Genomic DNA, 16963 nt, shown 5'->3' with positions numbered 1-16963 from the left:
AGAGCTATAGCAGAGAAAGAGAGAGACGGACTCACAAACTCCTTTCCATTAGATTTTGGTATTATACCTCCATTATAGAAGTGAATCTGAGCATTGGAAAGGGTTCCCCCAGTGAAAGTTTATCAGTTTTCAATACATAATCTTCCAGTTCATTTTTGTATTAGTTGATAGTTGTGCCCAAAAAGCTATTGTGATTCTATTCAGTAATTAGAACACACATTTAAGGGTACATATTTTCAAGTCTAATTTTAAGCTCCTATTAAACAGCTGTCTAAGACTGATTTAAAATATTTTAGTGGGTGGCAAAGCATTCAGATGCAGCATGTGAAAACGGTGCCAATAAACTAAGCTTTTTCTTGCTTCAGAGTTGGTTTACATACTTAAGGGCAAAAGAGATGGGGCGGAAGGGGTAGCTTGGAGCCACCCCTTCCGAAGACGGATTGGGGCCATGGCAAACACATGCCATGGCCCCAATCCACCCTGAAGCCAGCCGAAAAAGGAGGGGCAAAGATCTGGTCCTTTTTCAGCCATGGAAAAGATGGCTTTTCCTACCCTGCCACAGCCATTCTGGCAATGTGCAACATATAAATTCCTCAGCATCGTAGTACCTTGAAGCCGCCCACATATGGGCAACTGTCCAATTTCTGGGCAGCTTCTGAGCATCATTGTGATGTGCAGCATGAAAACACTACACTCCGAGGAGGCTTGGACAGTGGCTTAAAAGGAACATCTGTTTGGGCCCTTAGTCATTTAAGTATTTTACCCCACTCCTTAGCTAGAAAGCTCCCTGAGTAGCTTAGCTCTGAACAATAAAAAGCAAATTAACAACATGAATAATATGACATACAAGGAAGATGGGATGGACAAAGAACAAAGAGCAGGAAGTGTCTCAAGGAAACAAGCAAATAACACTATATTAACTATTTTAGTGGGCTAAATATCCTGAAGTACCAGATCCTGTAGAAGCTAAGGTATGTCAACTCTGGTTATGACTTGGATGGGATACACCAACATATACCAGGTGCTGTAGGCTATAGTTTAGAGGAAGGAACTAGCAAAACTACCTGTATTCCTCACCTGAATTCTGTAGAATTCATGGGGTTACCATAAATTGACCTGAAGGCACATACATACATAATCCTTTTCTAAATAAACTAGTATTGTGGTGCAAAACTGACCTCACCATTGCCCTTGTGCTTTCTCCCATCTCTCATATTTGATGGTTTCTTGGTGTGTTACTTTTTCCCCCCTTCATACTTCCTTGCTGTCTGGATTCTGAAGCCTCAATGGAGCTGTTTCACCACTCACCTGTGCTTTTATATTTCTACCAAGCAGATGCTGAAGTGGGGGGATTGACTAAATATCATGTGTTTGTTACTGATCATTTTTCACACCCATTCAGCAGCAAGCTATACTTGCTGTGTAGTAGCAAGCCTGCATCAATAGCTAAGATTGTATCAAGTGGATTCTGTGTCTTACAAGTTTCCTAAGCACTGGCTTCCTTATTCATTTCATCAGTTTGGGCTGTATGATGATGTTGTGGTTCTTTATATATTTTCACCATTAACTCACAGCTGGAAGTAAAGTTTGCTAGCAAGTTGGAGAACCCTATACCCTTTCCATTTTCCCCTTTCCTCCCTCCCAAATGAATGTAACAGTAGAAAATAAATTCAAGTATCTGCTATGTTGTCTATATAACATGAATCAGATTCTATAAATATCTGATTGTATCTTCTCTGGCTTCACATTATTTTACTGTCAAAAGTCCTTAACAGTATGAAAAAAATGTGCCAATAAAATCGTGCAACCCTTCTTTGAATCTTATTCTTGCATACTGACACGCTCAAATGGTTTCTTGTTTTATACTATACTTGTTTGATGGTTACTCCTGCAGTACCTACCTGTTATCAAAAAAGTTAAACATTAACAGAGAAAATAAATTTTACACAAATGTATTAATCAATTCATGTCCTGTTTAGCTGAGTGTACTTTGACAATGTACGGTAAATTTCTAGAAACAGAGAAATGCCTGCCGAGGCCATTCATTCTGAAGACATCCTCACATTTTTCAGAAAACTGGTTTAAAGAAACTATCAAAAGATATAACATTCAGTAGCCACAGGAGTAGGAATTGTGTCAAAGATTTTCATAGCTCTTGATCTTGGTAATCCAATCTTTTGTGCAGGGAGGGGAAAGAGGTAAACCCGTTGTGATTATTAAGCTTTTGAAATAAATTATATGCTTAAATATTTAATAACCTCTCTTAAAGGTTTTGCAAATTAGGATTCATTTTTTCCTTCCTCTCATTCCCTGTTTCTTCCTAGCTCCTTGTGGTCAAAATGAAACCAGAGAGGATGGTAAAATAATCCAGCTGCCTCCCTGCAAAACAGGAGCATGGATTGTTCCCGCCATAATGGCTTGCTACCTGTTGGTTGCAAACATCCTTCTGGTGAACTTGCTGATTGCTGTTTTTAAGTGAGTTTCATAACTTTATATATGTATCTGTTTGTGTAAAAATCCAGTGACTGTTGACACATTAAGATGGTGGGGCCCTTGAGGCAGTTCCCAGAATAGCCCCCCTTTGTGCATGTGTGTGGACTATTGGAGCAGTAGCACAGAAATTAAGTTTCACAATAAAAAGCAGCACAAGGCTGTTGTTTTTTCCTTGTGAGAACCCTTTTCCAGCCTGATCCTATGCTTTTGTTGTTCAGTTACTTAGTTAACTAACAAAATATTGATGACAAAGGAACACTGGGAGCTTTTGAAGAGAAAGCAAGTGACACCTTTTCACCTTTATCAGGGGGTCCCTGCCAAGTGAGAAGTCTGGAACAATTGCACTGATTGCACCACTGATATTCTGGCCCTGACTGTAGTAACCGTGGTAGGAAAATGCTCATGGACAGAATGAATCAAATGGGATTATAGTTGTTGATAGGGTTAGTGGCACATATACATGATTAGCAACTCAGATTTACTGTAGGGTAATCCAGGAGGGAAATTTTCGCATTGGTAAAAATGGGATTATCTTTTGTGTCTGAATAATTCTGAAAGTATTGTTCTGGAAGAAGAGATCTGGCCAAGAGTTCTTCCTCAAAGCCAAGATAGGCTTGATGCAGGAAACTGTTGAAGTGTTGCCCAGTTTAAAACAAGATGCATAATTATATTTATATTTGAATATATTTGGGGAGATTTGGGATGCTTTACATCTTCTGGGGTTTTTTTTGAAAAAATAATTTCTAAAAATTAACATGTTAGCAACAAGCTACTAATGTGTGAGATGACTCATTTGTAAGTAATAAGCAACATGTTGCTTTAAAATAAAAGAAGACAGGTAACACTAAGACATTAACATTTTGCAATAATATTCCAAGTTCTGTTGTTTTTGTTTTTTGGGGGGGTTTTTTGCTACCTGCTTTCTGATGCTTAACTGAACTTCACATTCTCAAGCTGCGAGTGAGCCAAGTTGCTGCTCAATTTTAGAAGTGATCTTTAATTGTTTTTACAGTTTTATTGCTAAATTCTTTTGGGGAGCCACCTTGGGTCCCACTTTGGGGAAAAGGCTGCATAGTGATGAAACTGAGAGAGAGAGAGAGAGAATGCCTGCATCCAGCAGGTTATTAAAGGACCAGCACCAGAGCTCAGCTTCCTTGGGCAGCAAACAGGGGCCCATCCCAGCAAGACCTACCATTGTTACCTCTACCCTGGGCTCTCTCCCCAAGAAGTGGAGGCTGCATTTCAATTTTCCACAATAAGCTGGAGCAAAATTATGGCAAGCATTCAATGCAGGTGATGCAGACCACACCAAGTGACACCCCAGAAGAGAGGTGACACCCAATTGGGCCTCCCTCAGTGCTGTTCCATCCTTCTCCTCATGAAGATAGGGACAATGCAGCCTCAAGGGAGGCCAAGCATATCCCCCCCCCCCGTGCCATCCCATCCTTCTCCTCATGAGGAAAGGGACAGGGTGACCCCAAAGGAGGCCAAATGCACAACCCCCAGAAGCCCTCCCACGCAGCCTTGCCCCCCCACACACACACACACGCACAACAGGTGATACCAGGGCAGGGATGCCACTGTGGGGCATTATGGGAAATTTGAAATGGCAACTTATATCCTCCTTCTTTTTCTACCAAAGCGGGCCACAGCCAAGGTAGCTCACAGACAACTCTTTGCTACGGGTTTCCTAAAACCTGGAACTAATCCTGCTTGCTGTGTCTTGGATCCAATCTGCACTGCAGAAATAATGCAGTTTGACAACGCTTTAACTGCCACGGCTCAATGTTATGGAGTTCTGGGACTTGTTGTTTTGTGAGATATTTAGCCTTTTATGTCAGAGGGCTGTGGTGCCACAGCAAACTACAAATCCCAGAATTCCATAAGCAGTAGCCAGGGCAGTTAAAGCACTGTCAAAGTGCATTATTTCTACAGTGCAAATTACAGCATGGAAAGCAAAACCATTTTGTTTTGGTCGTTTGTCTTCAAAAGGTGTCAGGTTGAATCTAATATTAAATTGGGCTCTTAGCTTACATCAGTGGTTTAGAAATGCAGCCACACAGCTATTGCACATTACCATGATAGCACACATGAGAGAAGCCTGTAGTACAACTCCGCTAGAACTGGAAAGACTACTTTTTAAAAGTAATATATTATGCAACTTCTGAAGAAGCCCCCAAACCTAATTCATTACCATCACTGACTTGGGGAGAGGTGGGGGATGATGATGTTGACGATGATGATGATGATGATGATGATGATGATGATGATGATGAGTTTATGAGGGTTTGGGAGGGGGGACCCATCTGTAAAAGAAAATAGCCTAAAATGAGAGAAGTGACCTAAATGCCCACAAAGTCATTTTACCCCTCCCAATATTACCCCAGTAATGAGCCAACATATGTACTGCATAAAAGTAATGTAATTACTGATAACATTGTTAATTTTCATGCAATGCATAAACATTACACCCCCAAAAGTGTGTTGATAGTCATGACATTATTTTGTGGAAGGAACATCCTTATCCCCTTATTATTCCATAACATGGTTTAAGTAAAACTATTACTTGTGGCATGTTACATCTCAGGCCTGAACCTCTCCACAGGCCACCTGTAACATGCTTTTCCAAGGGCTCTGTGTGGGCCCTTTCTACCTGCTCCAGACATCTTGTGCTATCTCCAGGCCCTTTCACACTGCACAGTTATAGCACTATGATTCCACTTTAACTGCCATGGCTCCATCCATCTTCCGATCTGTAGCTTAGAGAAACTGTTTACTGTTCTCAGCCAGAGCCTTGCCAAACTACAAATCCAGGATTCCAATGGGAAGTTGCCACAGCAGTTAAAGTGGGATCATATTGCTATAACTGAGTAATGTGAAAGGGCCCTTAGTGACATGGCAAGGAATAGTTTTATTCTAATTCCCACATTAATAAGATAATATGAGTTGATAAACTGAAGATAGACCAAATATATTTGAGAAACTTTATGAGTATTTCTGGTGTTTTTGGTTCTTCTGCCTTATTCTGATAGCTACTCATCTCTTTCTGTAAATGCAACCCGTTTTTATGTACCCCAATTTTGTAAAGCCTTCAGTTAAAAATGTAACTTTAAAATGAGACAAAGAAGTGTTTGAATGTATGCTAATAAATCTATGAAAGAGTCAGGACTGGTTATCATTCCATACTGCATATATACTCAGGTTTTCTGCTGTGCCATGTGTGTAATGGCCTCAGTATTACATATGATATCTGGGGGGGTGTAGCCACACTGCTGAATTAAAGTAGTTTAACACCACTTTAACTGTCATGACTCTTTCCTATAGAATGCTGGGATTTGTAGTTTGGTAAGCTACTTAGCCTGGTCTGTCAGACAGCTCTGGTGCCTCACCAAACTACAAATCCCAGACGGAAGGATTCAGGATGATAGAGTCCAAGCAGTTATAGTTGTGTCAAACTGTTTTCATTCCGCTGTGTGGCTACACCCTAAGGAGGTAGTTCTGCTTATCACAGGCCAATGTCTCCTCTTTTCTTGTTTCAGCAACACATTCTTTGAAGTTAAATCTATATCTAACCAAGTATGGAAGTTTCAGAGGTATCAGCTCATCATGACATTCCATGAAAGACCAGTCTTGCCTCCTCCACTAATCATCTTCAGCCACATGACTATGATATTTCAACACATATGCTGCAGATGGCGAAAACATGACAGCGACCCAGATGAAACAGACTATGGGCTGAGTAAGTTTTGTGCAGCTAATCTTTCACAGATCTGGAGCAGGAGGAGTCTGGAAGACATACTCAGATTTAGTTGTCTGTTTCTGTCACTTTAGAGAACAACTAAGGATGATAACAAGGGTATCAGCACAATAGCACAACTTGTGTGTAAATTGTTATGACTTGAGGTGACTTAGGGAGCTGGGGATTGGTTTAGGGAGCTAGGGAAGAGAAGGTTAAGAGGTGATATGATAGTCCTGTTTAAATACTTGAATGGATGTCATATTGAGGAGGGAGCTAGCTTGTTTTCTGCTGCTCCAGAGACTAGGACCTGAAGCAATGGATGCAAGCTACAGGAAGAGATTCCACCTCAACATTAGGAGGAATTTCCTGACAGTAAGGGCTGTTTGACAGTGGAACAAACTCCCTAGGAATCCTTGGAGGTTTTTAAACAGAGGCTGGATGGCCATCTGTCGGGGATGCTTTGATCTAGATTTCCTGCATGGCAGGTGGTTGGACTGGATGGCCCTTGTGGTCTCTTCCAATTCTATGATTCTATGATAAAAACTCTGTAATGATTTTAATGTGCATATATCCAGCTAACCATGTTTGGAAATGCCTGCACAATTTGGCATTGTGGTGAGAGCCATTTCCTTAATATAACATGCAAAATGAACCTTAGAAACCTTAGATTGAGATATGCAAGAAAATCAGTATATCTATTTTATGATAAAGAGATCTAAAGGAATCCTGTATCATCTTTGAGACGAAACCACCTCTGAATATTGCTTGCCTTAAGAAAACCTTATGAATTCATGGGGTCACTCTAAGTTGACAGGTGACCTGAAGACACTTACACATACACACCCAACACACTACAACTCTTCTGGAAGAGAAATCTAAATACCTCAAGAAACTACAAATTCCAGGATTCTATGGAGCTATGGCAGTTAAAGTGTTATCAAAATGCAGCAATTAGGTAGTGTAAAAGAGAGTTGTGTCAAGATGGCAGAGATCTTCTGCATGCAAACCATGTGCTCCAACAATGAACCCTCTCCAGTCAGGAATGTATAAAACTATTAAACAGAACATGAAAATACCTGTGAAATGACAACATAAATACAACCACAACAACTGCAGCAGTAAAGTAGCAACTAAATGGGGAAACTTTCAAGTGTTATTTCAGATGACCTCCAAAACTCGTCTTGATTCACTATCTAAACCAAGTATGGAAAGAACCAGGCATACCTCTCCCAGGAAAGAGTTTTACAATATATATTCTGCTGAGAAAACTCTGTCCTACACAGAAACCCATTGCTTTGGAAATACAGAGGAAGTTTCCAAAGATCACCTTAGTAAACTACACTGATAGCTTTACATGGGAGAAAGTAGTGCTTAAAATACAGTAGGGCTTTCAAGTTGAACACCAACAGTTTAGTGGGCCTATAAGCAACCTGGGAATCCACAACATTGCCACAGAACTAGAGTCATATGCCAAATATAGCCTAATTCAATTGGTACCATTTTCTGAACCAGTTGTAATTTTCTTATCCCCATATAGCCAAAGGCAACTCCACATAGAGTGATTTACAGTAATTTCCTTCACATCTCACCTACAGCTGAGTGGTGTTTGGCTTTGATCATAGAAAGCAATGCAAAAAGATCATGTTATACCATCACTAGGGGTCTCATTAGTGTGTGAGTAGATATGGATAGTGCTCCTACACACAAGCAACTGTGTGAAGAGATACCTGTGTAATTCAGAACACAAGTGCTAGTCCTCAGTGTGCTCAATAAGGTAGGTTGAACTGAGTAGATGTGTCAGTAGAATAGTAAGTGGAACACAACGAGGAGTAGAAGTAAGTAACCAAGGTCCTGTGTGCACAGGGCAGGATACTCCAGGGCAGCCCAGAGTATCCTGGCCCCGCAGCTGCAACAGTCTTTCCCCATTACCTGGCCCTCCATTCCTGTGCTGTAGCAGCTGTTTGCCCAGGCATCCCACTGGCCGCCCAGAGCATTTGCCACCAGTCACTCCCTTCTGGGGTCAGAATGAGGCACCCAGCCTTGATCACATGGCTGGGTGCTTCGTTCTGAACTCAGAGCAAATGATCTGCAGTGGCAGCAGATGCACTGAGCAGCTCAGCAGGATGCCTGTGAAGTCAGATGCTATAGCATGGGAATAGAGGGCTCTGGAACTTCCTGGAAGATCCGTAGTAACAAGTAGTTTTTTAAAAACTGTTTTAAAGGTGGTATACCCCAGTTCTGGTGCAGAACATGCCAGACATCATCTGGAGTGCTTGTGCCAGAACTGGGGTCAGGGAGGGAACAAGCCTTTTGGCCCATGCAGACAAAGCCCAAGTCATCAAATCAAATGCTACTGAGACTTCAACAGAAACCCTGACAGTCTATACAAAACTGTTTTTCAGATTGTAACATAAAATCAAAGCCATAATGTCATGCATAAAATATGACCCTCGCAATGTTCATGTAGGGTTACAAATTTGGAAATTGTTAAAATGATCCCCAATCAGATAAGGGATGGGAGATGCACTTTTAAATCCACAAAATGGGCAGGATCTTACAAAGATAGCTAATTAATTGCTACTTTGTCTTTGCCTCATATGTCTTGCACAGAGCTTTTTATAACAGATGATGAACTGAAGAAGGTTCATGATTTTGAAGAACAATGCATAGAAGAATATTTTAGAGAAAAAGATGATAGATTCAACTCTTCTAATGATGAGAGAATCCGTGTTACCTCTGAAAGGTGGATAATTTTTATATATGTTTTTAATTTTGTCTGTCTTAGAATATTCCTGTCATTTTGTAAGGGACGTGGTGGATCAGCAATTAAGATGCTGACTCTGACAATCGCAAGGTTGGCAATTTGCAACCCAAGCGTCATGGGACAGAGTGAGCTCCTGTCACTAATCCCAGCCTCTGCCAATCTAATAGTTCGGAAGCATGTAAAAGTGCAAGTAGATAAATATGTGCTACTTCAGTGGGAAGGTAACAGTGTTCTGTGTAGTCATGATCACAGAGTCGTCTTTGACAGCACTGGCTCTTTCGCTTAGTAATAGAGATGAGCACCACAGTCTGTTGGACATGACTTGACAATCATGTCAAGGGGAGAACCTTTACCTTTTTACCTTTTGTTTTGTAGGAAAACAGCCACAAAATGTTCTTTAGTATTCTACACGCTAGACAAAATTGACAGTATCTTATGATGATAGCTAATGGATAATGACATGAAGATAACTAATTCTACTGTTTAGAAACTAAACAGTAACACATACTTACTGTCCACAAATTAGACAATATTGTCTTGAAACTAGAAGTAATCAAAAGTTGGTAGAACTTACATTAAAATTTCCAAAATCAACATTATTTATACTACAAAATGATTGATATTTTTACTAATTAGTGTATCAAAATAAAGGTTGCAAAATATAATCCCACAAAAGGATGCTCTCTAGCCACATTTGATATTCATTTGACACACAGCATGTAGTTACATATCATTTTTTTTCTTCATTAAGTGCAGATGTATGATGGAGCAAAGACTTTTGATGACAGAAGGGTTACCTCCTCACCCCAGTCTGATTGAAACCAAAATCTCCCCTGTGCTGACAGCTAGCAAGCTTAAGAGAAATGTTCCCATTAGTGCCAATAGATACTTTTCTCCTAAGCATTTTAGCTATACAGGAGTGGAAAGGGGCTTGCTTCTGATTGCACAAAGGAGGAAAGAAATATGCCTCCCTTCCCATGGGCTCCATTCCTTGTAAGAATTCCCCTCTCACCCAACTATGTTAGGGAAAAAATAAATTCATTTTACGAGCAAACATCTCCTTTGCCTTTACATGTATCCAAATACTCCAATATGTGTGGAAATTTAGGCTAAGATTCTCTTTGATACTGTTAGAGTATTAGGCTCTTTCGATGTCCTTATGCCTGAAGGCTGTCCTGGATGGTGGAGGTCATAGGATGACAGATATAGAGGGAGCTTTCCTATTGCCTCCTGCAGCTAATGTTTGGGCTATGGATGGAGCTACACTCAGCATTCATCTGGCTGCCATTGGGCATGCTGGAAAAAGCTATTAAACAAGGAGATAGATATGCAGCAGTGTAACATTAGACTTATTTATTTAAATTATATCACACATTTCTCCCAATATGGAATCCAAGGCAGTGTATAGAATATACTTTAATTAAACAAACTACAGTCACCCCTCCACATTTGTGGGTTTGACTTTTGCAGATTATTCACCAGTTACTTGCTGTCTCTTTCACTGCTGCCCTGTGCCATTTTTAATAGAGACTACAAGCCTCATGAGACTGAGAGTCTGTGAATATGTGGCAAGGCGTGTAAGTCCCTATTAAAAATGGCGTAGGGCAGCAGTAGAGGTGGCAGCAAGCCCTGCCAGCCACCTTCCTCTATCTTGCAAAGGAACTCAGCTGCCTCAAAGGCATCTACAGTTGATTGAATCTGTGAATCATACTTTTTGTGTGTGTTAAATATGGCTTGGAGGGCAGCTTAGAGTTATTTTTTCCACTTTTCTAGGAATCCTGCACCCCTAACCCCAGAGAATATGGAGAGCTGACTGCACTGCCTTTCATAGATCTGGTCTTTTCAATATTTTGTCCAAGGATGGAGAATATATTCCCATCAGATGTCTGACTTCAGCTCTTTTCAGCCCTCATACAACATCTGGAAGGCCCCATGGTCCCGACCCTGATTTAATATATAAAAATGGAGGAACCAGTACTTGTATCACTTACACCCAAGGGCTTCAAAAATCTTATATTCAGAATCTAAATGTGAAGCCCAAGTATGAAATTAGAATTTGAATGTTTTTCAATGTAACTTTGATATATTTTAGAAGATATATCTTTTGTCAGAAATAAGAAATCCATCCATCTAAATTTTAAAAAATCAATTTTATAAGCTGACATTAGTCTACTGGACATTTTTTCTTCATTAGCTTTTTTTACAAAAAAAATCTCCTTACATTACAAAGAGACTACACTAAAACAATATATTATTTTAATTCATAGTTGATAAAAGATATCTCATTTTTATTTTTAAAGTGGAATATTTATAACAGTTTAGAGAAAGTACTAATGATTAAAAGTAAAATCGAAATTTTCTTGAAATGAAATAACCTGGGATACTTCAGCAAAGTAGATATGGTATTCCATTAGGTTGATTATCTCTGTGTAGATCTCAAAGCTAAGGAAACATCTCTGTTTCTCTTTCACACACTCGCACTCACCCTCATTATTATTGTTATTGGGTACCATTAATAGATTATTAATGGTATCCAATAAGTAATTTGATGATCAATAATTAACTTGCTTGCTATGTGTGAAACTAATTCTGCTTTTCTCACTTTTCCTTTTCCTTATATAGGGTAGAGAATATGTCCATGCGATTAGAGGAAGTGAATGAACGAGAACACTGTATGAAGGCTTCACTTCAAACTGTAGACATCCGGCTTGCTCAGCTGGAAGACATGATAGGGCGAATGGCTACAGCATTAGATAAGCTAACTGGCCTAGACAGAGGAGAAGCCACTAAGGTGCGGTCTCGAACATCCTCTGATTGCACTGACACAGCCTACATTGTCAGACAGAGTAGCTTCAACAGCCAAGAAGGAAACAGTTACAAACTCCAAGAGAGTATTGATCCCACAGGGGAGGAGTCAATGTCACCAACCTCTCCAACAGTAACACCCCGCTTGAGAAGTCACTCCTTTTATGCAGTGAATATGAAAGACAAGTGTGGGTTGGAAAAGTTTGAAAGCATTTTTAAAGAAAGATCTCTGAGTCTCCATCGTGCCAGTAGCTCTCATTCTGTCTCAAAAGAGCAAAAAGTACCCTTAGTGCCTACAAGCACTCTGTCTATTGCCCCAGATTCCAGAAGGCCTTCCTCTTGCATAGACATTTATGTCTCTGCTATGGATGAGCTGCAGTCTGTAATAGAACCCCTTGACAGTTCGATAAATATCCTAGGGACGGGAGACCCAGCTCTTCAAGCTCAGATAGCTTCCAGCGTCCTCTCAAGTAGTGCTTACATCAGTGGTTCTCCTGCTGACAGAATTTCAGGCAGGAGTATTGATTATGAAGATGCCTCTTCAATAGAAACAAGGGTGTTTTCTTCAGACTATTCACAAGTCACAGAAAGCCAAAATCCATGGGAATCTGACCCTCCCTTATACCATACCTTAGAGCGATCTAAAAGCAGCCGATACCTGGCCACATCGCCATTTCTTTTGGATGAAGCACCCATCGTCAAATCTCAAAGTTTCATGTTCTCGCCTTCTCGGAGCTATTTCAGCAGCCTTGGAGTGCCAGTCAAAACAGCAGAGTACACAAGCATCACAGACTGCATAGACACAAGGTGTGTCAGTGCGCCTCAAACCATTGCAGAAAGAGCCAGCTTCCCTGGGAATCATGGAGATAAAATAGATGACTTAGGATGCTGCCACCCTGAGAGGGAGGCAGAACTAAGTCACCCAAGCTCTGATAATGAGGATACTGAAGCCAAAGACAAAAAAGTGGTTTCTTTGTCATCTCAAGAAAGCAATACATCTAGAACACTGCCTAACAATATCCCTCTTCCAAAAATTGAACGGGCGAACAGTTATTCTGCAGATGAATCCAACTTATTGTATGCACACACCAGAAAAAGCTACTCCATCAGTGATAAACTTGATCGGCAGCGCAATGCAGCAAGCCTCCGAAGTACGTTCCAGAGGAGCAAGTCATCCAAACCAGAGAACAGAGGGGACACCTTGTCCATGAGAAGACTCTCTAGAACAGGTGCCTTCCATAGCTTTGAGAGCAAGCACAGTTAGAGGTAGCAAGCGTGTGACAAGGAGAATTGTCTGCTCTCCAGCTTTTTTCTTTGGCAGAATGGAGTAACTTCAGACCGTGATATGTCAGCAACAGCTGGCAGCTGCCACCTGTCAAGTTAGCACTTTGTAATCTCAGTGTCAAGTACTGTATCTTGACCTAGTTGACAATTGCACTCGGTGGGGGTAGGGGGGTGGGTGGAAAAAATATAGAGATGTTATTTTTTAAAAAAAACCTTTATGATATCATGCATAAATGGGTAAAGAAATTAAGAAATCTGCCTTTGAAATAGGGATAGATTGTGTTGTTGTTTTTTACAGATAAACAAAATTACTGTATACAAAGATGGTATTTCCATTTTGATTCTGTTGGCTTTTACATCAGTACCATTTTTGTGATGGCTGATGAAGTACATCTTTGTATTATTCTACTGAAACCAAAAGCAAACCAGTCCTTAACTCTCCCCAGCCTGTTCACATCTCTGTACCTCTCTTTAATCATGGTAAAGAGAAATTAGCTGAACACTCTCACAGTTCACCAGTCTCTTTTTTGTATTAACTTATAGTGCCACAAATGTTTATATTTTCAACAAGGGAAGAAAAGAGATGCCTTTTGTATAGCAGCATGAGGAAAAGGGAACAATTTATTTAATAAGTAGTCACATGGTTTCCTGTTATTAAACAGGCTTTTTAGCACAGTTGAGCAAGCTCAGGATGAATGTAATTAAGTGGAATAGTAAATATTTATTTTTTTAACTACACACATCATCAAGTTAGAAGGTATGTATTTTATGGAATTCTGTTAAAATGTCATGATGACAAGGTGAAAATAAGAGCAGAACTGATATTGTGTTCTCTGTTCTGTGCTACGTCGTCTTCTCATTATTTCGGAGTATTTGCATCCACTGCTGCTTTTCTTCTTTTTGTCATTGCTGTGTTATTGTAGCTGTTCTCCCATTTAGCCACCATTTTTTTTATGTCAGGACATATTGTTCCAGAACTTTACAATATTTATAGTACTGTATGTTCATTATATGGTCTGATCTTGAAGGAGCACAGAACAATAGAAGATGCTGAATAATGTTCTTCTCTGGAAAAAAAAAAGGTTTGCAGAGGTTAGTTAAACCACCAAAGCGAAATTAGGATACATGCAAAAGCCATTAAAAACAACAACTATGCTTCCATTGTATAGAGAAACAAAACAACAAAACAGTAATACCGTGCCCTGGAATGAAAATGCCAGCCCCATCCCACCACCCCATTGGCCTATTTGACATCAGTGTTCACAAGAATACTTGAGGGTTGCAGGGACTGAAAGGGGTTCACACTATTACTTTGAAGGTGGTTCACACTATTAATGGGATAATACAGCAAAATAGATTGCAGTGCCCACCAAAAGAAATTCTTACTCATGAAACACATTTAGAGAAATAAGTAATCATTACTTAGTAATATGAGATAGATAGATAGATAGATAGATAGATAGATGATAGATAGATAGATAGATAGATAGATAGATAGATAGATAGATAGAGGCATCACTGACCCATTGTCCAAAGACCTTCTGCACTCTCTAATGTTCACTGACTAAATTCCTTTCTTCAGATTTAACCATCTCAGCCTGAACATTTACATGCAAGTGCAAAGTATCACAGGGCAAGGAGGCCCGGCACTGTGCATAAGCCTCAGCTGGCATGGACAACTGTCAGGGGTTGTTGCAGCTGTCCAGGATGACTGGAAAGGACACCAATAAAACCACACAACTCTGATGGTCTGTGTGGGTTTACTTTTATCTGACACTAGGTAGGGGCAAAGAAGCGAGCATTATGAGCAGCAAAATGGCATGCTGGTTTCAATTACATAGTCAACGGAACTTCCTGCACTCTGCTGTATACTATTAACCCAACTATTCTTCTAAAGTTTACCCATCTGTTCTGCACTCTGTATTTTTATGTAATGTGGATTTATTGCAGATCAAGAGCAGAACTTTGACTTGTCTGAATGCATGCAAATGAGTCTTAAGATGTGCTGATTGTTCAGGGACCAAGGACAAAGCAATTTTCTTTACCAGTCTGCTTCACACTTCCAACATCAGTTTGTCACTATCTGTTTATACACATACTTCTACTGAAGTCCTGACTTTTGTTGTGTAATTCAGAAGAGCAACTTAAGGAAGAGAAGGAACACTTCAGAGCAGAGCACTTTTTCCCACTCCAATTTTCCCCCCAAATTGCTTTCAATCCCCAAACTTACCAAGGGAATTTCAGAGATGTGTGGGGTTTTTTTTAATGCAAAACTAAGTTAAATGGTATCTGAATTCTAACTTGTGCAATAGCATGCAGTATAGTAAGCATATATATACTTATGTATTAGTCAACCTTATGTATAACGTAAGGGTAGGTTTTGGGGGCAGAATTATGGATTTTGATATAACCCATGGATAAATCAAGCATAAAATTTAAGGGCATGTAGCAAAGGATATAAAAGACATAGCAAAGGAAAACAATGCCAAAGAATGCCACTATTTTCCCACCCAGGCATTCAAAAATGCCAGAAGTGGTGCTGCAGCAGAGAGAATAGAGGAGGTTGGTGCTTTTTTTAGGTGTTCCCAGGATGGACTCTCACCTTTTGCCACTTTACTTAGAGAAGGGGATGGTTCCTGTTTTGATAAGAGTAAAGGTTCAGTACTTACATTGACCCATGGATATGGCGACCCAGGTTTTTTGGGGTTGATTTTTTTTACTAAAATTTCTAGATTATATATATATATACATATATATATATATATATATCATGATTATATACACTAATTCCTGTATCTGAGAAATTCTTTCCCTGGTGCTTTTAACTGATAATACCACTCATAAGGCCTACTTTCATATTTACCATAATTATTCAAAGTTAAACAGCCTTAAGACTAGAGTGTAATATTGAGAGGTAGTCCTGACCTGCTATTGGTACAGTCTGAAAGAGTGTTAGAGTACTATTTCAGTGATAACTATCAAACTAAGTTTATTTGGAATTGATCAGAATACAGTGCCAGTCCTGTCTCAGTTCTTGTTTGGGCATAAATACAAAACATATCAGGGTTTATATTGTAAATGAGCTCCACAAATACTTTCAAGCAGTAGAATGGTTTAATATAAGCCAAGCTGACTGTTACCTGCATAAAATAAGTCCCAACTTTTGTTGTTAACTGCCATCAAGTCAACTTTGACTTAGGGCAACTCTGAATGAGACCTCCAGGCCATCCTAGCATCAACTGCCCTACTCAGGTCTTGCTGACTCAGGGCAATGCCTTCCTTGGCTGAGTCTGTCCATCTGGAATGCGGTCTTCCTCTCCCTACTGCCTTCTACCTTAGCAAGCATTATAGGCCCTTATCACATGGAGGCACTTATGTGGGTAAAACATTGCTGAACTATTGCAGAAGCTCAAAGTTAGGATTGTCCGTCGTGCTTCTAAAATGTCATTGACCTTCCCACTTTCCTTCTGTCGATTAAGCTTTCACAAAGAAGCCATTTTTTGAATAGTGGGATATCTTGATATTAAAAAATGGCTTCTCTGTGAATGCATTGTCGATGGAAGGAAAGCAAGAAGCCTTGATAACGTTTTAGAGGTGCGATGGACGATCCTACCTTCACACATCTGCAACAGTTCAGCAATGTTTTACCCACATAAGTGCCTCCATGTGATAAGGTCCAAAGTCTTTTCTAGGGAGTCATGTCTTCTCATGACACAACCAAAGTGTAACAGCCTCAGTTTATGACGTCTTGCTTTCTAGGGAGAGTTCAGGCTTGATTTGTTCAAGGTCTCAAAATATTTTTGAAAATAATTGGCACTCCAATGCCCTTTTGAATTATTTCCTATTTTTGTTCAGTGACACCACACTGAGCTGCATTA

The 16963-nt window shown here is 39.9% G+C and overlaps 1 protein-coding gene across 1 annotated transcript in view; it reads left to right on the top strand.

The window, feature by feature from the left end:
* Positions 1-16473, top strand: part of TRPM3 (transient receptor potential cation channel subfamily M member 3) — a 455537-nt gene extending 439064 nt beyond the window's left edge. Inside the window, exons 24-27 of the mRNA XM_089479682.1 lie at positions 2325-2475; positions 6033-6232; positions 8843-8975; positions 11619-16473. Coding sequence (XP_089335808.1) covers positions 2325-2475; positions 6033-6232; positions 8843-8975; positions 11619-13065 — 1931 coding nt within the window. The 3' untranslated portion in view covers positions 13066-16473. The remainder of the gene's footprint in view (positions 1-2324; positions 2476-6032; positions 6233-8842; positions 8976-11618) is intronic.
* The last annotated feature ends 490 nt before the right edge of the window (positions 16474-16963 follow it).

The sequence above is a fragment of the Sceloporus occidentalis genome, unplaced genomic scaffold (assembly GCF_023333645.1).
Source record: "Sceloporus occidentalis isolate IW3139 unplaced genomic scaffold, rSceOcc1.0.p SCAF_1, whole genome shotgun sequence".
Classification (NCBI taxonomy): Eukaryota; Metazoa; Chordata; class Lepidosauria; order Squamata; family Phrynosomatidae; genus Sceloporus; species Sceloporus occidentalis.
The sequence above is the reverse complement of the archived record's forward strand: the minus strand, read 5'-3'. Positions and strand labels throughout refer to the sequence as shown.